The sequence below is a fragment of the Hippoglossus stenolepis genome, chromosome 19 (genome assembly GCF_022539355.2).
Source record: "Hippoglossus stenolepis isolate QCI-W04-F060 chromosome 19, HSTE1.2, whole genome shotgun sequence".
In the NCBI taxonomy this organism is placed as follows: Eukaryota; Metazoa; Chordata; class Actinopteri; order Pleuronectiformes; family Pleuronectidae; genus Hippoglossus; species Hippoglossus stenolepis.
In genome coordinates, this window is record NC_061501.1 from 7,129,369 (window position 1) to 7,153,670 (window position 24,302).

General features: G+C 40.2%; 3 protein-coding genes across 4 annotated transcripts; 2 read left to right on the top strand and 1 right to left on the bottom strand.

Annotated features, from left to right (window-relative positions):
* Positions 1–1,349: 1,349 nt before the first annotated feature.
* fam168b (family with sequence similarity 168 member B) lies at positions 1,350–10,050 on the top strand. Its single transcript, XM_035142255.2, has 7 exons — positions 1,350–1,495; positions 5,827–5,918; positions 6,025–6,105; positions 7,046–7,188; positions 7,293–7,488; positions 8,376–8,494; positions 8,580–10,050. Exons 2-6 carry the CDS (start codon positions 5,849–5,851, stop codon positions 8,480–8,482), a joined length of 597 nt encoding a protein of 198 aa, XP_034998146.1. The 5' UTR covers positions 1,350–1,495; positions 5,827–5,848; the 3' UTR covers positions 8,483–8,494; positions 8,580–10,050.
* Positions 10,051–10,703: 653 nt separating this feature from the next.
* On the top strand, positions 10,704–18,018 carry rbbp8 (retinoblastoma binding protein 8). 2 transcript variants are annotated; one of them, XM_035141870.2, is made up of 19 exons: positions 10,704–10,888; positions 12,014–12,134; positions 12,262–12,304; positions 12,836–12,931; positions 13,012–13,103; positions 13,555–13,621; positions 13,866–14,047; positions 14,157–14,252; positions 14,710–14,783; positions 14,894–14,961; positions 15,160–15,448; positions 15,537–15,675; positions 15,789–15,877; positions 16,119–16,233; positions 16,742–16,891; positions 16,986–17,028; positions 17,168–17,255; positions 17,338–17,479; positions 17,752–18,018. In XM_035141870.2, exons 2-19 carry the CDS (start codon positions 12,035–12,037, stop codon positions 17,838–17,840), a joined length of 1,962 nt encoding a protein of 653 aa, XP_034997761.2. In that variant the 5' UTR covers positions 10,704–10,888; positions 12,014–12,034; the 3' UTR covers positions 17,841–18,018. The 2 variants fall into 2 exon arrangements, with proteins under 2 accessions (XP_034997761.2, XP_034997762.2); XM_035141871.2 differs by having other exon boundaries at positions 15,193–15,448.
* Positions 18,019–18,270: 252 nt separating this feature from the next.
* LOC118098588 (transmembrane protein 241) lies at positions 18,271–23,336 on the bottom strand. Its single transcript, XM_035142576.2, has 15 exons — positions 23,155–23,336; positions 22,246–22,292; positions 21,446–21,523; positions 21,278–21,359; positions 21,057–21,134; positions 20,519–20,544; positions 20,261–20,312; positions 20,116–20,164; positions 19,834–19,879; positions 19,688–19,723; positions 19,423–19,457; positions 19,275–19,344; positions 18,843–18,936; positions 18,607–18,671; positions 18,271–18,436 (listed from the first exon to the last, which is right to left on the bottom strand). The coding sequence occupies exons 1-15, from the start codon at positions 23,224–23,226 to the stop codon at positions 18,373–18,375; spliced, it is 894 nt and encodes a 297-aa protein (XP_034998467.1). The 5' UTR covers positions 23,227–23,336; the 3' UTR covers positions 18,271–18,372.
* Between the last annotated feature and the right edge of the window lie 966 nt (positions 23,337–24,302).

Below are 24,302 nucleotides of genomic sequence, written 5' to 3' on the forward strand. Positions count from 1 at the left end.
CAGTTGAACTCACTGTGGTGCTGACAAAGAAACGTGGTAGTTAAACACAAAAAGAAGCAGTAAATATAACAGTTGTTCACGTTGTGTCAAATCCATCGGAGAAAAGCTGCCAAATAAAGAGAAATCCCCCATCTCGAGTCTAATTTATTTTATTTTCTGTCAGGACCAGAGGGCAGCACTGCGGAAGAGCTGCCACAGAGTAGCAACTATAGCATTGTAGCATGGTGACAGTTAGCAGTGATACAGGGTTACAACTGTAGCATTGTAGCATGGTGACAGTTAGCAGTGTTAAAGTGTTACAAAGTACACTGTAGCATGGTGACAGTTAGCAGTTATATACTGTTACCGTGTTACAGTACAGCAGTGTAGCATGGTGACAGTGTAGCAGCAATACAGGTTGTAGTGTAACAGTGTTACAAAATATAGTGTTACAGTTTTATATTATAGTCTTACACCTTTACAGTGTTATCTTGTAGCAGTGGTACACTGTAGTGTTACAATGTTGCAGTGTAGCAGCAATACAGGTTGTAGTGTTACAGTGTTATACTATAGTCTTACACCTTTACAGTGTTATCTTGTAGCAGTGATGATTTAGCACTCTGGTTTTACCATATTACAGTGAAGCAGCGATACAGTTGTGTTACAGTGACAGTGTCACAGTGTTTTTAACCGTTTAACTGATACAGTTGTGTTACACAAACATGGCTACACTGTAATTTGTTACAGTGTAGCCATGTTTGTGTCACAGTTGTATATTATAGTAGTGTTACCATGTAGCAGTATGATGAATTAGCCCTCTGTTCTTACCATATTATAGTGTAGCAGTGATACAGTTGTGTTATAGTGAAACTTGGTAGTGTTACAGTGTTTCAGTCATTTAGTGCTTCAGCGATGCACTATTACAAATGACTGTGTATCAGTGATACAGTTGTTTTACAGTGACAGTTGGTAATGTAACAGTGTGTCTATTAATTGGTTTTAAGATATTTTAAGGTAGCAACTGTTACAAAATACAGTGTGGCATTTTTATAGTGTAACTGTGTTGCAGTGGACCGGCACTGACAGCCCAAAGGACCTGGAACCTCATTCAGCCACTGGAGACTCTGAATAATAAATACTCAACAACACATTTATATTTTCTGTTTCATAATTGTCTTACAGATTGAGCATATATTGGGGAATAAAAAAAGGATTCGCCTGATCGGTGGATTTAAAAAAGTATTACTTGTATTGTGGTTTTTCTTTTCTTTCTTTTTTCACACAACCTGAGACCGAATGATTTGATGAAGGAAGTAGGAATGTGTCTTGGTTTTTATAGTTTGTATTTTTTTATATAAATGTAATAAAATAAATATATGCGGGAGCCACGTGACGCCACTCGGAAGTGACGCGCGGTGCTCAAAAGAGTTGAGCGAAGCATCTGGATCAGAGCAGCGGCAGCAACGTCTCATCTGACGGCAGAGGACAGAGGGACACTCGACCGCGACCCGTACAGGTACCGTAACTCACCGGGGGTCATTGTGTGCGGGGCATAGTGCGTGTTCACCTGCGGTTGTCGGGGGGAGGGGGGCCGGCGGTGTTTGCGGGCACGGCGGTGTCTGCGCTCTGTTCTGCGGCCTTGCGGACAGGCTGCCCCCCCCCCGTCTGTCCGCCGCTGGCCTGGGGGACGACGGACGGGCCGGCGGTGTTTTCCGCGGTAGGACAGGTGTCACAGTAGACGCAGGGTCCGATGTACATGCGGTGGGTGGGTGTCCTCGGGGCGGCCGCAGTCTGAGAGCCGAGCCCGCTTGCGGTAACAAAGCCCCGGCCGCGGCTGCTCTGCTCTCCCACTGACAGGTTGCCATCTTTATTCGTGCAGGAACATAACGTCACCTGTAAACAGCAGCCTGTGTGTGTGTGCGTGTGTGCGCGGGTCCCGAGGCTCATCCACTTCGGCCTGTGCTCAGCTATTGTGTTGTGTTCTCTTTGTTGTTGTCAGTTTTTTTGTGTCGGGACTCATCCTGACACCAGACACCGGAGATCTGCTGAGTTACCGCTGCTCACTGAGCTGCATGTGTGCGTCGCTGCTTTAATCAAAGCTAAAGCTGCCAAGTCGAGCCGATTCGTCGATTAGTTGATCAACATATTTGGATTATTGTATCATCACTTTTAAGGCAATAATAATAATAATCACAATTAGATCAAATAAGATAACACTGTATTAACCCCCAAAAAAGTATTGTGCCAGCTTGCTGCAGGATCACAATATACAACAGCCTACAGAGAATATTGCAATATAAGTATTTAGTCTAAAAAATATTAGTGACGATAGAAATAAAAGTAGGAAGTGAATTATAAATGAAAATATAATGTTTATAAGGAGTAAATGCAGAACCAGTGAAAATGAGAATAAAATCAGTTCCATGACACAATGAAAAAAATACTAAACTAAAGTGGCAGTTTATAGTAATATAATAAAAGTAATTTGGAGTATTGCACATGATATTGAGCAAAATATGATGGGAAAATAGTAATATTTTCCATAAAAAGTAACATTGCACATGAATAATAAAATTGCACATGAATAGTAACATGAGCTTCTTCAGTTTGTTGTTAGCTGCCTCAATATAATTTTCTTCAGTAGCATTACAACAAAAGTCCAATACATATCGATATAATGCTTATGCATCGTGTGAGGAGGTTTCACATCATTGATCAACCTCAGATTTAAAAAATGTTTAGCTGTTTAGCATGTTAGTCATTCTCTGCTCATAAAGAAGAGCTCAAAACCACAACCTTCACTCAGAGCAAAAAACAGCCTTTAAACTAACTAACTAAATAATAATAATATAAGTATCGATATAGACTCATGTGGATCATTGTATCTTGATATTATTTTTCGCCCAACCGAGCTGCCAAACCTTTATTGTTTTCACCTTCTCAAATATGCAGATTTTTCTTTATCACATGAGTCTCTCTAGTTTAATTTAACAGGCATTCCCACTATTTCCTGATGTCTTACTGACCAAATTAATTATGGATTTATGTAGAAACTAGAATGTAGATTAATCAATAATGATAAATAATAATATTAATAATACATCTTATATAACAGCGCCTTTATAGACACCCAATGAAACCTTACAATATATCATAAATAAACACATGAATAATTATTTTTAAAAAAAAAACAGATGTTAAAATCAATCAATAATGATGATAATTGTCGGGTTCTATCCTAATGTGAGCTCATATTCTGCCATGTGAAGATGTCTCCCTTTAGCTGAAACACGTCACTTTCAGCTCACTACCCAGTTAGTGGTTCATTCAATCTTTAATATTTCCCTGAAAAGTGATGTAATGATGTTTGTCGCAGCACAGAGACAAACCTCTACCCGAGTTCTTTTCTACTAATGAGCATGTGGAGCAGATGTCAGAGTTGCCTCTGGCAACAGAGCAAAGAAAGTTGTGTAATGCAAAACGTAAATGTGAATGACTGAAGCTGTGTTTACTGTGTTTACTTTTTTGATAAGTTGCAGTTTACAGAATGTTACAAAATTCAACAACGGCTAAAAACAGTGAAATGTTTATGGAACAGAGCTGGTTTTTAAATTTTAAACTCTGCTCTGCAGTGAGTGCTCTGGCAGAGCCACGCCTTGCTCTTGCACTGTGTTAAATTAGGCATACCATGCAAAACACAAGACCAGCTTCCACGAAATAGTTGTAATTGCAGTTATGAATATGTGTGAACAGATAAACGCACAAAGTGAGTGTTACCTGGCAAGGTCATCCCAAACAAGCCCAGTCCTCACTGGACCCGTCACCACAGAGTTAGATCATGTGCTCAGTCAATTTTAAACCGTCTCATCACTGAAATATAAAGAGTGACTGTGTAAGAGCTGTGGATCCTTTAGCACCTGGACTAGTGATCTGCTAATTAATAAACTGTCTGCAGCCATTAAATCAGATTTCTCTATAGTGAACCTCTGATGCACCTTAATGCTACAGTCTCTAGGACTAGTGAGGAAAAGCTAGGTGTACAAATCAGTTAGCTAAGGCAGCTAAGTCAGAGCTGGTGATCAGGACCAAAGTGAAAAACACATTTGTCGATCACTGCTCAAGACCAATAGACATTAATTCAGTTGTTTTTATAATGTGGGCATATATGTCCGTCCATCTGTAATAATTTACTTTGTGGAACTCGAAAAAACCCCCACATCTCTGTAATGTTAATCCAGTAGTGGAGTGGTACCCTGTGTTATTTTAGATTTCTTGAAATAATTTATTTTTCCTGTATTTCCATGGCAACGATTTAGACTTAAGCCAAACTGAGAGTTGGCTCTCAACTCAAAACGTTTCATTGATAAGCAGCAGAGAGATGCCTCCCAGCGTTCTGTTTACAGGGTGTGGATAAGAGGGGAATCAGTTATGGAAAGAACAAAGACTCAAAATTGTCCCAAATGTGTTTTACATGATCTAAAAGTGAAACGTAAGATATGAAGACACTTATCTATGGTTACGCACAAATAATTGTACATTATAAGTCTTAATTTTCATTTAAAATTTTGTGTCTATTTTCTCTTCATAATAACCTGCGCTGAACTAAAACATCCCTCAATACTCTGCAAGCTAGCAAAGATAAATAAATGAATAATACAAAATAAAAAAATGAATAAAGGGCACATTTTGTGAATCCATAAAATTCACACTTTACATGCCCATATATTTACTGTTTTATGGCCTTCTTGTTGTAACAGGATTTATACATTTTTAAATACTATTATGGCAAACAGAAAAAGGGGCCTTTGGCTTGAAAACCCTTTTTATTTATGTAGGCTGTATAGAATTTGGCAAGGATGATCAACGAATTAATGATAAAAGCTTTTTCCTCAATTTTTCTGTCATGGTTCCAGAATTGTTAGAGTAGGCTGACACTGCCAGAAAAGATGGGTTACCATTTCAGATTGAGCTGTGCAAAAAGTAAGCTAAATATTTATCTCAGTCTTAAATTGTGGTGCGATAGTTTTGTGTAGAGAAATGTCCATGCACAGGATCCTGCTTACGGAGCAGTTCTTCATCACACCAGCAGCTCAGCACGCTCTGTTCCAGATGTCTCGGTGGTCGGTGGATGATAGAGCCATTAACACAAATTACAAAATACATAAACACTGTTGTATCTGATTCGATGTGGAGAAACAGCTCGGCAGTTAAATCGCCCAGAAGGTTTGATTAGGATCAACACTGACTGATTTGTTGTTTGTGAAGTCAAAGGTCTTTTATCATTCTAGCCGACTGTGTTTATTATGTTTTCCTACCATTTTTCCTTCTTGATATCTGAGGATGAAAGTTGTTTTTGGAAACGTGGAGAACCGCTCATGGATCAGTGTTGGATTTATACGTTTTCCTCATGGATCATTGAATCAATGATGCATCAGTGGGGCTTCAAACAAAGCAAATACAGTGACACCTGGTGGTCTGTTACACTCATAGCAGCAGTCTCCTGTTAGCGTTTTGAGTTTGAGTGCTTTTGTTCAGAAGTGCTGCTGTTACTGTGCCGTATGAATAAATACACAAGAATATAAAATGATGTTGTTACTAAATAGGAATGTACCTTACTGGTGTCGTCTGGGCCCAGTGTCACAGTTTCTGTAGCATGATCTTTATCATAAGATCTGACTACTTGTATGTCTTTGTCACAAGGTATCAGGTGGAAATGTTTTCTTATTTAAGATGACGTCCTTCTTGTCTACATCTTCATATTTCTCCGGAGTTTCAGTGTCGTCTCTCTATCTCTGCCTTGCATTAAATTGAACATGTTTTAAAATAATACTGTGCTTCTCTCTGCAGCATCTGTGAGAACGTGACCATAATGAATCCTGTTTACAGCCCTTCCCCAACAGGGGTCCCCTTTGCCAATACTAAAGGTTTAGGCTACCCAGGTAATCATTTAAAGACTAAAATATCTAAACTCCAGGAAAATATCCTAAAGGCAACAAACATAAAATTCCTTTTGTCGCTCTCTGTCTTTCTCTTTGTTCATGGCAGCTGGATTCCCTGTTGGCTACGCAGCTGCTCCAGCGTACAATCCAAACATCTACGCAGGAGCAAACGCAGCCTTCCCCAGTGGTAAGAAGAGTTTTTTATTAAGATAGTGGCGATTAATGCTTTGCACATACTTACACTGTTGCGCTTCATTAAATTGATCACATTCAACATGTTTTTTCCAACGATTTTATCTTAATATACTGTAAGAGTACCATAGAAGAGTAGAGAATAGTGTTTCCACACTAGTCAAGGGTTAAGAAGATGTCTCACCTTGTACACATTGTTAAGTCCTATGAGGCAAAATGTGATTTGTGAATGTATATAATACAAATGAAATTGTATTTGGTCAAACAGTCTCCTTGAATTCAATCAAGCCGCGCACATATCAGTCTGATCTTTTTTTTTTTCATCAAGATCCATGAATTATTTCGCGGGAAGTTGAAAATCTGCTCAGTAGTTTTTACATGATCCTGTTGACAAACCGACCAAGAAACAGAAAAACAAAACCTCCTTGGCCGAGGTAAAAAATGGCAATGGGTAAGATGGCAACTAGCAGTGGATACAATTTCAGCATTCATTCTGCAGCAGTGCAGACCGACAGTAATCCTCTGGATGATCTCCTGCTGTTTTCTCACATGGGCACACCTCAAATATTATCCAGACTTTTAGGGGGAGGGGTCTGGCAGGAGAAATTCTGGGGAATGTCATTCAGCCCCTCCAGGTCTTTTCAGGAGAACATCTGAAGTTCACCGCTTATGCTTACTGACAAATACAAGTTTTAATCCTTAGATTACAACCCAAAGTGATCTAAGCTGTCACATGACTCTCCTTTTTATAGACAAAATATTAATTCGAACCACATTATGATCATATCACATCCGAGGAAGATGACACAGACTACTACATTTAAAAAAAATCGAATAATTCCAGCTGCTCTTCAACCACAACCAGAGACTAGATTTAAGAGACAGCACATTTAAAACCTGCAGCACTAATGTGAGGTGTCTCCCTCGCTCTCCAGGTTACGCTCCGGGCACTCCTTTCAAAATGTCCTGCTCTCCCAACTCAGGGACAGTCCCACCATACTCCTCCTCACCCAACCCCTACCCTGCTGCTGTCTACCCTGTCAGGAGCACCTACCCGCAACAGAACCCATATGCACAGGTCAGTACGCCTTCAGTTTGTTTTCATGTTGACGGAAACTGGTTTCCCTGGTTCACCTCTGTGTTTTCAGCTGTAACATGCTGCTCTGTTCTCCTCCTATCCAGTTAATACCGTCACAACAGCAGGGCACGTACTACACACAGCCGCTGTACGCCGCACCGCCTCATGTGATCCATCACACGACGGTGGTCCAGCCGAACGGGATGCCTGCGGCCATGTATGCCCCGACCATGCCTCATCACCGCCAAAACGGCGTCGCCATGGGGATGGTAGCAGGCACCACCATGGCCATGTCCGCTGGTGAGCCACAGGGTTTTTATACGTCTTAAATCCAGTCACTTGAATCATTCAAGTTATTTGATATGTTACATTATTGTGGATTTAAGGAGAGTTAAAGAAGAGTTCAAATACAAGTACAGGTCAAATCCAAACAAACTGGAGAAAGATTGTGAAAACATGTGCTTTAAGTGTAATTTGTCTGAAAGTGATGGCAAGTTCACACAACACGACATGCTGTTAGGAGATTGGGAGTCTCGCATTCCTCATCATGGAGGAGAGGTGAAATGTTTCAGTGGGCGTCACATCACAGTTGTATGGAAATTGCATATATCTTTGTAATTACTCTCAATTTTGCCATTAACAATATAATAACTTTTTCATAACTCAGGAAAAATAACTTTGTATTTGATAATTTCACTCATACACTTTTTACTTTGCGTGGCTCATGCTCTTAGCCGACTAAGTATATATTTATAGTACTTATAATAAAAGCAATATGCAAAAGTCATCACTTCTTGTACCTTCTCCACCACCTCTGCGTCCTCCACTGATTGTCTAGATGTTTTCTCTGCTAGAAATGTATTTGGAGAAGGTGACGTGTCGGCGAGCCCTTTGAAGAATTCACATATAGTGTTTGGCGACGGCTGACTGAACGCCGATTTGGCTCAGACTTTCGGCTTTTGTCTCCGAGTTCCAAAATATGTTGGCAACTCAAAAATCAGGCTGAAAATGATCTAGTGTGAATAAGAGATCAATGGATATCAAAACAGGAAGATACAGAGCTGTGGTTGAAGAGAACTTAATGAGGTGGAAAAGATTTGTTCTTTCCCTTCTCCAATATCCTTTTATCTCATGATTTATGACAAATATTGTTTAAAGAAATCCACTGCTCTCACTCTGCTCTTCAGGGACTTTGTTGACAACTCCATCACCAGCATCTGTTGCCCCCCACCAGATGCCCACATATCGGACTCCCGGCACACCCAGCTACAGCTACGTGCCGCCGCAGTGGTGAAGAGAGGGAAGCGTGAGTATGATGTGCTCATCCGAAACATATCACCAAAGTCACGCGTGGATTTCACCATCAAATTAGCGTGTTGTTCTCTCTGCAGGTCAGGAGATGGTAGATATGCATTCACACTCTACTCCAGTGTTTTTTGCTCTCGGTGAAGACCTGCTCTGCCAGAGTTTGCAACCAGTTACTCCTCTTCCAGCATAATGTGAATCTTAAAACCCAACTACATACAGAGAGGGCGCCATTCAGACAAGGAGGTGGTGAAGAATCGGCCCTGTCCCCATTATCCTCTTCCCCTCTTCCCCTTTACGGAATACGACTGCATCCCACGCCACACCCCAGCGCCAGCACCTCTACGACCTGCTGCATATCTCACATCAAACAGCCCCCATGCAAACTTTTTTGTGGACTGTCATGCAGGTTTTTATAGCTTCAACTCTTTTAAGTGGTGAAAAGGGAGGTTTTTTTTTTTATTTGGGGTACACCTATGATGTTGAATGCATGTGTACATATAGCTATATGAAGTAATGCTAGCTCAATCTACCTGCAGTGACAGATGCAAAATCAACAAAAAGGCACACATCCAAAGGAACTAAAAAGAAAAGTAATAATCTCCGATGCTGAATCACCAGTGACCATGTCTTATATGTGAAATAAGAAAAGACGAGAAATGTTTGTTCATGCAAAAACATACCTGCGCACTCCAGTGCAGACTAAACTGTGCTATTTTCACTGCTTTGTGTTTTGGTGAGTGACGCTAGTTTTTATTGTTTCTTTCAGCGATGCGGCGTTATGCATTGTTATGTGTTACCTTTTTTTTTTGGTATTTTAGGAGAAAGATGGGACTTTGAGTTTGTGCCTTCGACTGATGGCCATTCCAATAATTAGTCGCTTTACGCATGTTTTATTTTTTCTGCCCTGTTACACGTTTTAGGACAAACTGCGTTAACTTTTGCAAAAGTCTGGAGCAGCTTTTGATCCCTGCTTGAAACGCTTTGGGTGACTTAAAGTATTCACTTATTTTAGCAACAAGTATTCTGGGTTTGGGTGCAAGCAGAGGATTTTTTTTTTTTTAATCATTTGCAACCATTGAATGAGTAGGAACAGAGTTGTGTGTGTGTGTGTGAGGGTGGGTGTATGTGTGTGTGTGTGTGTTAGACGACTAAAATATAACCCATTAAAATAGTGCCATACAGCTCAACATGAATATTCAACCTACATGTCATTTAGTTCTTAGGTCTGAAGCACTACATCTTTTAATCGCTGCTAAATGTGGACATGTTAGGAAATTATAATGATAATAGTAATGGTCAAACATAAAATTTGTGATTAGCACTACTGAGTAAAGGCACTAATTATTAAAAACAGTTAAGATATTTGACCTTTTTGACATTGCTTACCTCAAGGTTCCAGGCTGACCCACCAACATCACTGTTTCAGACATGCTTTTCTATGTTGCCTCAGTCACCTCAGTTTAACGATCTGTTTTGTAAATGTTACTTTTGTGATTTTGGTTCGTGTTTTGTATTCTAAAGAAAGACCAAAAATAAAAACAAATATAAGAATAAGATGTGTTTTCCATTTTTTGTGTTATTGGGTATTTTCTTTTGGCACCCAACAGTACCAGATATGAAGCGTCAAGAACCTGTGCAGGAAAAGTTAACAATAAATAAACAAACAAACAAAATGGTATTTTCTGGTGGGATTTTTATTTTTTTTAACTTAGTTTATTGCACTTATTTCCTGACATTTAATACACTGCACAATGGTTAAACTTGATAATAAATCCAGTTATATTTTTCTCCCTGTACAGTTCATGGATGTGTTATAAAACATGTTAGAAGATATATAATTATAAATAATAAATAAATATTTTTTTTTTCCTAGAGAGACTCATACAGATGCCAATAATCATGAATGCTAAATATAATATAATATACAATTCCACATTTAGCATTTAGTTTCATACGTGACAACATTGATTACTAAAAATATTATTTAGAGTTAGTAATCAACATGCATCCGAAATAAACAAAACACGTGCAATCACATGCATCCAGTTAAACCATTGACAGGAAATAAAAAGGAATATATCCAATAAAAAAAATGAAAATCAAAAAAGTGGAAAATAAACTGCCTCGCAAATTCCCACTTGTCCTGAACGCAGCACACTTGACGTATATAATGGGCGGGGCTAAAGACAGGAAGTGGTAGAAGCGCACTCACAACAGAAGAAGAGGGAGTTTTCCCAGCATGCAGCGGGGCGCGCCAGTTTCTGATCCTGCAGCAGATATAACAAGAAGAAGAAGAAGAGCTGAGTTCATATTAACAACATGTCAGCGTGTTTGTTTTAAAGCTGATTAAACTACGAGTTTAAGTCGTTTTTACTGAGGACGTCGTCAATGTGTAAGTGTCATTTAATTCTACCTTCGTTCAAAAGCTCCTGTTTGTTTACATCCCGATGAAATGGTTGAATTAGCAGCAAGAAGGAGCAGAAGCGCCATTCATGTAAAGTTTAACACCGACAAACACAATGAATGGTGTTTGTGTCATTGTCACTTGTCATTCATTCTCGTAGCTCCCAAGAAAATGACGATAAGGACGAGAAAACGAACCATTATGTTTGAAACACACAGGAAGTCGTTTGAAAACATGGCCACAGTTTTCTCATTGTATTTTCCCCTTATTTTAACGGTGTGGATAAAACCTGTCCTGTGTTCTGTGGAATAGAAGCTACTGTTTGGGTGGGAGTCCCCTCCTGAGGGGCCACACGCTTAAAGATCCGTTCTTGGGGCCCAAGCTGTTGGGGGCTGGCACCCAGAAAACCACCAGGACTAGAGAGATGAAGTCATTTATTAAGTAAAGAGTCATGTGATGCAGCAGATCAGGCTTATTTAGAAACTGGGAATGGGCAGACACTTAGTAATCTACTCGGCAGGTGATTGGATGAATAATCTGTCTGTCACGTTATGCCTGCTGCACACAAGAGGATTTTTAAATTTCAACTCATGTTAAAAACATGGGAGATTACAGATGTATCAGATTTACAATCATGAGAACGCACCCACTGGACAATCTATTTGAGACAGAGGACCACTCACTTGGCGTTTAAACCCACGATGGCCATGTCTGAAATCACCCACTCCTTCACTAACCCCTGCTCACTGTATAGGGACTTTTATGTAGACGACTCAATCGGCAAAAGAATAACGCTTTATGAAACTACATTTTCTCTGGGTCAGTACACACATCATCGTTGCAGAATTATGACGTAACAGCAATCGTCGTCGGTGTAAAATCCCATAATAACAATTTAGTAGTATATCACCCATTCGCCATTCCTTTAATACTACACCACTGGGTCAGATTGTCTCCCACTTCAAATTGTAAATATCAAACATGTTTGTTAGGAGGAGCTAAATCGCTCCAGATATCTGCCTGATTATCTGCTAGTGTTGGCCCAGCAGTGACTTCAGAAGACTTAGAATATATTTGTCTTTAGTGTCGTTCTTTGTTCTTCCTTCATTTAAGAAATACTCTGCAGTTGTGAGGATGAGCAGCCCAGGGCCGAGCAGTGGGACAAACAGAGCAGCTGAACTCTTTGAGGACTTGTGGAAGCAGCTTGGAGAGTGTCACCAGGATGCACTTCAAGGTGACGGACCCCATGATGTGCTGCACACACATGTGAATTTTCTTTCCTGGCTCCTGTCGATTATTATCAGATGCTCAAATAAAATTCACTTACAGGTTTGGTGCATTTGTTGCTTTTTATTTTTCAGAACTGGGGGAAAAAGTGGTCAAGTTGAAGAAGGAGCGCTGTTTGTAAGTACACTGTGTCACTCTGAGAGAATCATGGTGAAGATAATAACACAAGTATTTTTAACCTACGTTCATGACATATTTATGTCTAGTTTATTACAGAGTATCTACACACATACAAGCATGAAAAGATATGTCCATAAAATGTGTTACGTAAATAACTAAAATAGAAACAAGTTTGTGTTTACAGTTTAATTAAAACGTTAAAGAAATAGGGTAAAAAGAAAACAGGTTAAACAGAGTGGGTCTTTATTAGCCTCAATCACTACAAAAGACAGGATTTTATATTCATGAATATTAAAATTTAGTCCTGTCTCCATTATTTTCTCCATAGATTGTTGGAAAGAATTGCTCGTAGTTGTTGTTTTGTCCAACAAGTCATGTATAACAGCATAGAATCCCGAAATGTGAGGAGCTAGAGACATTTACTATTTTGTACTTCAAATGTGTAACAATTAAACACTGACTGAAATAGATTTTGTTGATCGATTAATCATTTGTTGGATTTCGTTTGATTTTGTTTGATTTCTGCAGAGATGCTCAGAGGCTTGAGGTGTTTTACAGTCGCAACCAGCAGCTGAAGGAGCAGAACACAAGCCTGCAGGATGCCATCAGCCTCTTGGAGGAGAGGTAACCACCCTCAGTACAGGTTAAGTTCAAACCATATGAAACCATGGAACAGAGTGAGCGACTCTGTTCACTGTTTCCAGGCTCCGAGCAGGAGAATGTGATCGATGTGCCATTTTAGAGGAGAACCTGAAAAACGACCAGGAACAGAATCTGCGTCTCGTCGCTGAACTGCGTGAGTCAACGTATTGTTATTGTTCTTATTCTACTATCACATGGAGCAGTGACTAACTGAGAGATTAACATTGTGTCTGTTGTAGCAATAATAATACAACTTTATTTATTCTGCACTTTTCCTAACAATGTCACAAAGTGCTTAAGAAGAAGAGGTAAAACCAAAAAGTGAAAAATCAGACAAGGCAGTTGACTAAAAAACAACATTAGCCACAAAAGAGATAAAGCAGTCGTTTACTGTTGAGCCACCAGCACTAACATTATGACTTTTCCTCCAAGATATCTCAACATCTGCAGGATGGATTGGCCCAAACTGTCAGCCTCCATGTTGGCTGCACAATGACTCCTGATCACTTTGGAGATCGCCTGATTTCTATTTTTCCTCTAGTGCCTCTAGACAAAATATAGATAAGTCGAATACGCTGACACCTGCTGGGAAATGTGTTCCACAGAGAATGAAAGAAACGGCCTGAAGGATGAAAACAGAAAACTACAAGCTGAAGTGCAGAAGATGTCTTGGTAAGATTTTTACTACACAAATTTGGCTTTGACATTGTAAATATGCTCAAATAAATGAGATAAAATGTTTTATATTCTGCAGGACAGCTACAAATCCTGCAGTTGTTTCATTTCTGCTCATGTTTTCCTCCGTACATTTCTACAGGAGCACTGGTTTATTATTCAAGTCATTTTTGACCTGTTGTTCTGCACAGTGAGTCGAAGGTCTCAGTGAGTTGTTGCTGTGTCTGTGTTGCTTCATCAGCTCAGAGCTCCGCCGGGCCTCAACCCCAGAACAGGAGGAAGGCATCATCCCCGACTCACCAGTAATGGCGAGCTCGCTGCCCGTGGCGAACAGACTGAAGAAACGTAAAAATATGGACAAAAGCCGGCGCCTTCAATACACAGAACGGCCTCTAACGCAGATTAACAACTCGCTCTTCAGTGGTCAGTCTGCTTCAACGTACATTTCAACATGTAACTCCCTCGTCTGTTTTCTGAATCCGCCGCCCCACGGCGTCATGTCTTCAATCTCGTTTTGTTCTTGTTGTTTTAGAGATGAATAAGAAGCCTGTTGATGCCGAAAAGAATCCTGGAAGAGCAGAAGTGCTTGTGCCCGACACATGTGACCTGGACTCCTCCCAGATCTCAAGTACGAGTTCATCCTCTGTGCTCTCTCGTATCATCGTCGTTTTTAGAACTAACAGGAAGGACTGGACTCGTAGTTTCTAAGAGAACAGAAACAGGAAACTGACGTCATGCAGAATTTCCTTCCTTGAACTTCTTGACGACCTGGTTTGCTCTTTCGTCTTGTGGTCACATTTCTGACAATCGCTTTGCAGCACCATGCAACACTCATCGGTACAAACGTCATATCAGCTTAATTCACACAGAAAAGGCCGTCATGTCTGATCTGATTACATCCTGGTGTTAGGTAGAGCCACCTCTTTACTCAGAGAGCGGAGACTAATGAGTGAATTTAATAGTGAAATATATACTGCCATAATTTAATTTAATCCAACTGCTGTCATTGATTTGGACTCAGGAGCTTGACACCTGGTCCTGTGGTGTTGTTACTGTAGTTTGAACACGTCCCTGTGTCCTTTCAGACGATGTAAATCCTGGTAGAGACGAGGTGGTCGCAGAAACATGCGGCTTCGAACTTCTTGTCAAGCATCACATGGTAGGTAGGGCTCATGCTGCTGCAGCTTAATCATTATTTATCTTTTTGAAACAATAATTAAATCTTAACCTGGACAGTGGAACTCATTTGGTTATTTTTCCTCTCCTCAGAAAAGTGAAGTGCCTCCAGCGCAGCCGAGAAGCTTGAACCCTCCCTGGAAAAACAACGTTTCTTTAAAGTAAGTACTGCTGGTGAAAGAAATATTCAGATCCTTTACTCATTCAAAATACTAGTACAGCAAGGTGAAAGTAAAAGCTTGATTTAAAAAAAGTACAATTCAAAAGTATGTAAGTATTATCAGCAAAATATGAATAAAAAAACCACCAAAAAAAACCAAACACACCATTAACAGCCATGTTGGTTCTCGTGTCTAAAGGCCTTGTGGCTCCTCCTCCACACTGATCCACAGTCCAGGCTCCACTTCGGAAAGGTCCCTGTCTCTCCTCCCCCGAGTCGAGAGGTTTTCAGTGGACAGCTCCATTCACAAAGCTAAAAGGAAGAAGGAGGAAATTCAGAGGAAAGAGGACAAGAAACACGGGACCCAGGAGCGGGTGGACACACAGAAGGAAGGCAAACACATAGAACCCGAAGTGATCAAGCGCACCTCCACACCGAATCAAAGTCTCGTGAAGCAGCCACCGGACAGCAAGGACAAAGAGAGACAGGTGTTGTACAGGAACCAAATGTAGTTCCTTGGCTTCTATATCCTGTTACCTATATGTTTATATTGGTTCTATTTTATCTGCTCAACAGGTTTATCCAGGACAAAAGGAGCCCAATGTTTTTTCTGCAAGTCCAGCTTTCAAGAAACCAGACGGGAGGTGTAAAGGATCGGGGGGCGGTGTTGGGAGGAAAAGAAACGCATCACGTGACCAACATCAAGCAGAGAATGGCGAGTTCCTGTCCTTCGCAGTGGAAATCTTTTGAATGAAAATCGTGCCTCTGATTGTTCTGAGTATCCATTCAGTTGATTTTAAGTGACTGTGTTGACTTGTGCTCCCGCAGCTGAAAGGAAATACAAGGTGGAGCCCATGTGGAGCATCGACCCTGCGCTCGCCCTGTCCATGTACGACAGCGAGCGGAGAGGAGACGAGGTACTGTCACATGACCTCACATTGTTTGTGTTGTTTAAAAACTTGTTCTTCGGTCATTCTGTCGTATTGTAAGGCAAATATCCTGCTAGTTGTCAGGTGTCATCCAGCGACTGTTGCTCCTGGTTGTTTATGAAGGTTTTCTGTGATCAGCACAAGTCTTAACCTTTAATGAAACCTTGAAAAACAGCATCTGGATGTACTGGATATATGAAACCTCACACAGGTTTTGTTTGTCTTTTAGCAAACAGAGGAACAGTGTCATGGAGAACTCGAGGACACCGACTGCACTTGGGTTAGTCACAGTTTACTCCAGTGTCGGGGAGAGAATGACCGGGACAGAGAGGACAGTGTTACAGGTAAAAACACCAACCAAAACTTTTAGAACTCTCAGAGAGTGCACACCTCCACCAAACACCAACAGGCCCCACATGAAACCACATTTACATTCAAGGGATCTGCACCAGATTACACACACTCCTAAATGTCAGTCCCCTGAACATGTCCGATTTATTTAAAAAAAATCTAGATCTATGAATTATTCTTTGAGAAATGTAGAAAAACATCCTTTTAGGTTATTCTTGGATCTGCACCATAATTTATTGGGAACTTCCTTGGCCCATGTCCCATCCTTCCACCAAGTTTTGTGGAAATCCATTCTGTTGTTTTTATTTAATCTTAAAATCAAGCCGACACACAACATACTGAAAGGGGTTAAAACATAACGTTCCTTGGAGGATGTAATAACTCGAGATCATGAGCACAAGTTGATTCTGTCAGTGCAGAAAATTAAAACGTTGTTATAAACCATCTTGAATGCGCTGTGATTAAATCCTAAGTAACAGTTTCATTCTTCTTCGTCTCCAGGACTTGGCGAAAAGGCGAATGACAGTTTGGACATGATGTTTGACAGTTCGGCCAATGGGGAATACAAGTCTTACAGCTGTTCACACATAGGCCAAAGCCAGCACTGTGGGGATGATGATGATGATGAAGAAGAAGAAGAAAAGGACGATGGTAGGTTTCATTCTAATAGGAACTTTGTTAGTCATCATGTAATTTATCAGAAGAGGTCAGCTCTTGAACTTAGCTTGTTTGTTTCCTGAAACAGAACGAGACGCTCCTGAAAACTCTCCAGGTCAAAGCAAATCACGGTGAGCCGGTCAGACGTCCACTTGTATTTCTATATTTCATGCTTTGTCATATTTGATGGTGAACAGATAAAGGAAGAAAGAACAGACTGGACCTGAAGTTTGTCAGTTTCTCACAGCCTGAATTTTCTCTCTGGCTCAGACAACCAACATTCGCACATGTGGCTGTAGTTCGCAAGAAAGATGAGAGAAGAAAACTGAAGGGCACTACCTGCAAGGAATGTGAAATTGTAAGTATTTTCATTATAAAGTAAAACATGTTTTAATATTGATCCTTTTTCTTTTTTTAAAGTATGCTTATTTTTCTTCCAGTATTATGCTTATCTCCCAGAGGAGGAAAAGCAGAAGAAGTTGTCCGCCTGCTCGAGGCACCGCTTTCTTTACATTCCTCCTTCTACTCCAGAAAACTTCTGGGAAGTTGGATTCCCATCCACACAAACATGCATTGAAAGAGGTAATTTAACAACACAGTACAGTACAGTATGGTAGTGGAGCATTAAAGGAGCATTTTAACCTACATGCTCTCTCACACCCTGGGGCTTTAGAATACAGGGAAATCAATGCATTATCTGGTAGACTGAGATAAATAGGGCCAGAGCAACAAATGGATGTTTACCATTTCGGTCTTGTGATGTCTTTTTGAGGCCTTTAACATGCTTGATAACTTTGCACACATGCACGTCCGGTCAGGCGGAAATTTAAAGACTTTTCTCCTTGTTTTCAAAGGTTACATCAAGGAGGAGAAGAATCCTCAGGTTCGCTCACGGAGGAGAACACCCTTAAATGCTTTTTTCTCCCCAAAGGAGGAGAGCTGAAGAAGTTTGACTTCATTTACAGCAAGTAAATAACATGAGAGAATAAGTTTATTACTGTATTTAAACTGCACTGAGGACAGTGAAGCTGTCACCTGACTGTACAGACTGTACATGCTATGTGTGCTTGTGATGTGATTAGATAAATAAAAGTTACTATATGCCTTTAGAGGTTTGTAAACGCCACGGTTCTTCATTCAAGTAGATTGAACATAATCAAATATTTCACACCAGCCGTTTTCAGACAGGAAAAGGCCCGAAGCAACTGACTCTGACATTTGAATTCTCACATACGGCCCCTCCGGATAATTTCCGGAAAATTAGTTCAGTAATCACACCTTAAGATGTTTAGAGAATGTCTCTTCTGTTGAAACTAATTTCAGACTTCTACAGTGAAACCTCCATCCAGATGAAATCTAAGACAGACAACATATTACAGAGATCGTTTTATTTGGTCGGCAGGTTAAACACCAAAGATTAGAAAAGTGAAAAAATAGAAACATGTTCTCTTCATTGAAGTGAAAGCTGCTGTTTGTCAAAGCTGAGGTTCTCTTTCAGAATACACCAGCAGGGCCTCCCCGACATGACTGCCCAGCACACTGCAACCACACAACAATATGAGCAGTTAACATCAGCAGCTTTAGTTGGTATAGCATAGGAGTTATTTGAAAGAATAATTCTTCCGATCATGCACATTCACTCGTGCCACTGCTTCATCACAGAACCTAAACATTAGCCTGCAGGGAATAAAAGCAGCTGAGAAACTCACCAAATCAGAGATGGAGCGTTTATTTCCATGGAGAAAACCAACGGAGAGAGGCACACGGCAGAAACCTGGGAGGAAAGGATGAAAAAATGTAGTTAGGGTTATCTGGTTAATCTGGTTTTATCTGAATTGAAAACACATAACCAGCTTTTCGTGTCAATTTTGAAAAATAATTATAATTCTGTCGCTGCAATGAAGTATAATAACTAAACATGAATAGAAACGTGATTGACATTCACCTTTGATATAAAACACCAGATCCCAAAGTGCTCGAGGGAGATTCCACTCTTTAGTTTGACGGTGGCCAACAGCAGAAAAAACCCCAGCAGGGCGCTGTGGACCACGGACTGTAATTAAAAACTAGAACTGACCTCAAAATACAAATTCAAACACTGTCAAATCACTAACTATATAGAAACAACAATTATTATTATAATTATTAAGACATTCAATTTTTAGAACACTGCTTACAAAGTATTTTCGGAAGAAATCAAAAATCCATCCATGTATTTTCTATTTTTATCCTGTAAAACTAAGGACATTACTTCCTAAGGACATTATTTCCTAGAGCCATTGTTCCTGGAGGATTCTGATCAATACAATAAAATAAATACAGATCCAATAGATGCTCAGTGCTGATTCATTATAAAGACACAAAGCTACAAAAATACCTGGCACAGCAGCCACAGTGAAACGTGTAGGACTGAAGGGAGGGGAACTCCATGGCAGCCATGAGGTCGCCTGCAGAGAAACCATGTAGTGATGCACTGTTGAAGTGAAATAAGAAATGACGGGGAACATCAGCCGAGGGATTCATACCTGTAGGATGAGCAGCAGCAGCCAGCAGCAGAACACTGAGAGGAGAAGATGAAATCAGTCACTGACGACAACTGAAGCTGCAGCAGCTGCCACTTTGATATCAAAGGAGACATATTCTGCTCATATTCAGGTTTTTAATTTTAATTTGGATCATTTAACCTTTACATGCTTCAATGTTTTTTGCTCTCACATACAGCACATCTGGAAAATGTTGGAAAAATTCCGTAGCATGTCAGAAACCAGCCTTGGAGTAGTTCTCTCTTACCTGAACAGGTAGTTGATGCACTGTATTTCAAGGTCACTAAAATGAAAAGAAATGAAAGGGTCAGCGGTGAGTGAGACAGTGTCAGTGAACTGGTTTGACAACTTTAATCAATCGTAGAGTCTGTACTTAATGTGAGAGGAACACACCTTAAGTCTCTGGGCTTGTAATGAACTTGAAACACCCGGTATGCACCTGAAACATGAATCAGAACATCCCCTGCTTCAGACTTGTGGCCATTTTCTATTTTAGTTAATCATTTACTTGATTTGATAAGTAACTCTCTTATATCTAATTCAGATATTTCCTTTGATGTGTAAGAACCAGACCAGTGATGGGAAGAGGGTTAATCTCGTACATTTTCATTTTCACATGCCGACGACATTGAATTCATTTTCAACCGCGGAACAGATCAAACAGACTTTACTCACCGACACAGAACAGATGAGCAACGGCCCACAGGTACCCACTGTTGTCAAACTACAAAGAGGGGAAAGGTGAAGCCGACACTTGATAAACACTGACGATGGACTGTTTATGAGAAATTCATCATTTGATTCTAATGTGTATTTTTACCTGCGGGTCATAGAGGGGAAGGTTGATGGCTGAAAGCAGCATGAGGCAGATGCTGTGAAGAGAAAAACATTTTAAGCTTCAGGGAACTTTTTATTATCATACTTTTTGATTTTTTAATATAATCTATGATATATCTGTATATCTGTAGTTATCACTGTTGCTTTGCTTTTATGTAACTTTTTATTTAACTTTATGTGAGGACTGAAATGGAAAGTGTTTATGCACTTATGTCGTGTGAAAGAAACAAAAAGCACAAACCTGATAAATGTCATCCAGCGCATCTTCTGTAGGTGGAAAGAGAGATGATGATGAGCGGTGTGTCACAGCGCTGCACGTGTTTATATCGTAGACTGTCTATAAAGATGGACGACGCGTCTCCACTTCCTCCCACTATCCAGAAATGAAGCTAAAACAACCCGGATACTAACGACGGCGCCCTCTTGCACCAATGAAATCATTTGGAGCCAGAGTCGGTGCAGCAGCGACCAGGAGATGGAGCTGTGGTGTCAAGGTCACGTTGATACATGCACTCGACCACTGGTGAATTTATCAGAACACTTGAACATACATCTGTAATTACCTAAAATTACATTAACCATCTTTGAAAAAAATTAATTTGAGTTTTTAGTTTTGTCCATGTCCCACACACTAACATGGATGAGGAGGGATTTAGGACCTATACCGCAGCCAGCCACCAGGGGGTGATTGAGATGCTTTGTCTTCTCTTTTGGGGAGCTGTCCTGTCGTCCATCTTTATGCACAGTCTATGGTTCACATAGAAAGTGCAGGCTCTTACCTCTCTATGAACAACCTTCAGAATTGTGTAGCTAACAACGTGAGAGGAATTCTGGAGTGTGAAGAAAAAAGGGATTTCCTGCAAGGGGAGAGAAAACACGCACTTCCCTTACAACACTGCTGCAGCCACCTGATTCGTCCAATCCTGAGAATGGCCTCCTCAGTCTTTTACATCCTTTTAAGAATACCATGATTTTAACTGAAGGAGGTTTTTGGACGTACAATGTGTGATAAGGCTCTGGATCCAGCATATATGTTTCCTACAAACAGGAGGGAGGCCGGGAGCCAGGGCAGAGCTGCCGATCTGTAACACAACGGTGAAACACATCACACTAAGGAAAGCGTCGGCATGCACCTGGAATACGAATCCTTTGAGTCTCCAAGCTGTACCTGGTGATGCGGCTCATCTCCACCCATCCCAGCTTCCCGAAGAGCAGGAGAAGAAGAGCCCCGATGAACGTCTGCCATCTGAGGACAGGATTTTTGTCTCGTAAGTGACCATAAACAGTAATTTCCATAGACTCTATATAAAGATGGACAACATGACAGCTACCCAAAGCGTCTCGATCTCCACCTAGTGGCTGGCTGCAGCATTGGCCATAAGTCCTGCCACCACCGTGTTATTTTAAAGGACATGGAAAAAATTAAGAAGTTTCAAAGGTGGTTTCTGTCATTTTAGGTAGTTCTTATCACACTGATGTTCAAGTGTTCATTTTTCAAATACGTTTGGTTATAATTAGTTATTTGATGCTATAAAAAAATAAAATATTAAAATACGGCACAAGATGGCAGCATTCGTATTTAGAACAATTTTGGATAGTGGGAGGAATTGGAGACATGTTGTCCATCTTTATTTACAGTTATGTACAGGGAACAGAGAAGCGCTTTAACATTAAGCAAGATGCAGATTCTAATTGACACTTTTTTAAGATTCAAAGACCATAAAGATTGTCTATTAACTGAGTCACCTACAGAAACAATTGTTAACTATGTTGATAATTGATCAAAAATCTGAATTTTTCTCTGTTTTCTGGCATTTTAGAGACAAAAAATGAAGAGAATCACAAACTGCAGCCAAATAAACTGCACAGATATTTCTCTCACCAACAACATTTGACCTTTAAGGACACTGGCAGCAGGTGTGTTAACATTTCAGCCCATAATGGCCGTGACAGGATTCAGCTACTCACCCTTGAAATAACGTTGGATATGTGAATTTTAACACCGACAGGACAAACTGAAAAAAGAGGGGAAAAAACCATTAGATCCAAGTAATTGTCTTATCTTCAAAATAAACTGCAGTGACAACAAATATTATCACAATATACTGTATAACATTAATATCAATATAACTAAAGTTCTATGCATTGTGTAATCACAGTGAGGACGTATATCACATAATTGATCTCCCTCATGTTTGTAAGATCTAGTGTTTTATCAAGTGTTTGTCGTTCTCTGCTCATAAAGAAGAGTTTTAAACCACAACCTTCACTCAGTCTTTAAACTTCAAATAAACTACAACAGATCTCAGTGGAGAGCAAACATCCGCCAAGGCCCAACAGTCCTCTTTAAGTCAACAAACCAAATTGCACACACTCAAAGATTCATATCAGTTCCCTAAATGTGTCAGATTTGAAGTGGGTTTAAAATTTAAAGGGTTTTTTCCCTGATCCTTCCATCAAGTTTCGTGGAAATCCGTCAAGTAGTTTTCATGCAATGCTGCTAACAAACAAACAAACAAACAAACAAACAAACAAACAAACGCAGATGAAAACGTCACCTCATTGGCTAAGGTAATAATATTATCGCGATAATTATTGATGTATTGACGATATTATCGATTATTAATAATCAACCAACAACAACTTTAACTTGTTGCTTTTCACTTCCTGTTCGCGTTGACCCTGCTGCTCTGATGAGCCACAATCTGAGGGAGAATCGATCTAAAGTGACGGTTATTGCTGATTATTGATTATTGATGACGTGTTGGTCGCAGTTCCCCCCCCTGTGAGAGACTTTGTGCAGCGGTGAAGTTGCGTTGAAGAAGTGGGACAGCGGTGATGACGGGATGCTGTGTGGGGTTCGAACTCCACTCTCACCTTGTTGGTGAAATAAGACACAACGAAGAAGAGGCTGAAGACGCAGCCGCTGATGTGACGTCTCCATGACATGTTGACCCCTGAAGGGACATGGTCATGGTCCGATCCCCTGCGTGTTGGCCCCGCTGAAAGTACACAACTCACACATCTGCACACAAACTTCCCTGCACACGTCACCACAAAGATCGTCTATGCGCCGCAGCCCGAGGTCTTACTCCACATGAATCTCCTGATCCAATAATCGGACATTTGCATGAAGCAGCCTATAAACTCTGTTCCTCCGCAAATCCACCCTGTCTCAAACATATATTGTTAATATGTCAGTATAAGTATAAATAAACTAAGAAAGACTATTTGAGTATTTCTATATTTATTTATGTCTACATTTATTTCTACATGTATTCATGTACTTATTTATTTATTTATTTTGTCCCACATTTATTAATTAATTAGTTTATTTATACTTGTATCTATGTCTAGGTATATTTATTTATTTATCTTTCTATCGCTAAATATATTTATAATTTTTTTGGGTCTTTTATATAACTAGGGCTGGGCAATAAAACAACATCAGTAATTATCGCAATATCATTTTTATTAATATAAAATATTACAAGACGAGCCGTCAACAATGTTCCCACATTTGTTATGAAAGCAACCATCCTCTTGAAAACCAGTTGGTGCAACTCAAGGGGTTTATCCCATTTGAATAAATACATTTCACAACAACCAGCACAGAAACCAGCACATTATCAACATTTAACAGCAGCAGGTAACAGCAGCAGCTTCATATTTTACAGTAGCATCATTTCAAACTTGAATTATGAGCCTGGATTGTAGAGGTTAGCATGCTGGATAAATACAGAGTTCAAGAGTGGGAGACATGACTTACCTCACACAAGGTCAGAGTGCAATAACAAACTTTCTTCAACTTTAACAGCATTAAAGACAGAGTCAAAAAGACAACAGCCAATCAGATGTCTCCTGTGGAAGGTGTCCAATCAGTTTGGTCCTGTTGTCCCAGCCCCAGTGGAATTATGATGGAATTACTCTGTCAATCAAAATCAGCTTCGAAGTCAAATCTTAGCATCTGGTTGCTATGGTGATGAAAACACCAACTGATGAAGGAAGTTTTCACAATCATTTAT

Bases quoted from the DNA above. Each gene is read 5' to 3' on its own strand.
- fam168b (XM_035142255.2), top strand. From the start codon at position 5,849: ATGAATCCTGTTTACAGCCCTTCCCCAACAGGGGTCCCCTTTGCCAAT. The intron at 5,919-6,024 runs GTAATCATTTAA...TGTTCATGGCAG, and splicing joins TAAAGGTTTAGGCTACCCAG to CTGGATTCCCTGTTGGCTAC. The intron at 7,189-7,292 runs GTCAGTACGCCT...CCTCCTATCCAG, and splicing joins AACAGAACCCATATGCACAG to TTAATACCGTCACAACAGCA.
- rbbp8 (XM_035141870.2), top strand. From the start codon at position 12,035: ATGAGCAGCCCAGGGCCGAGCAGTGGGACAAACAGAGCAGCTGAACTC. The intron at 14,048-14,156 runs GTCAGTCTGCTT...TTGTTGTTTTAG, and splicing joins TAACAACTCGCTCTTCAGTG to AGATGAATAAGAAGCCTGTT. The intron at 15,676-15,788 runs GCGAGTTCCTGT...GTGCTCCCGCAG, and splicing joins CCAACATCAAGCAGAGAATG to CTGAAAGGAAATACAAGGTG.
- LOC118098588 (XM_035142576.2), bottom strand. From the start codon at position 23,226: ATGTCATGGAGACGTCACATCAGCGGCTGCGTCTTCAGCCTCTTCTTC. The intron at 19,724-19,833 runs GTGTGTTCCTCT...TTTTCATTTTAG, and splicing joins TACAAGCCCAGAGACTTAAG to TGACCTTGAAATACAGTGCA. The intron at 18,937-19,274 runs GTATTTTTGTAG...CGTGGTCCACAG, and splicing joins CACTGTGGCTGCTGTGCCAG to CGCCCTGCTGGGGTTTTTTC.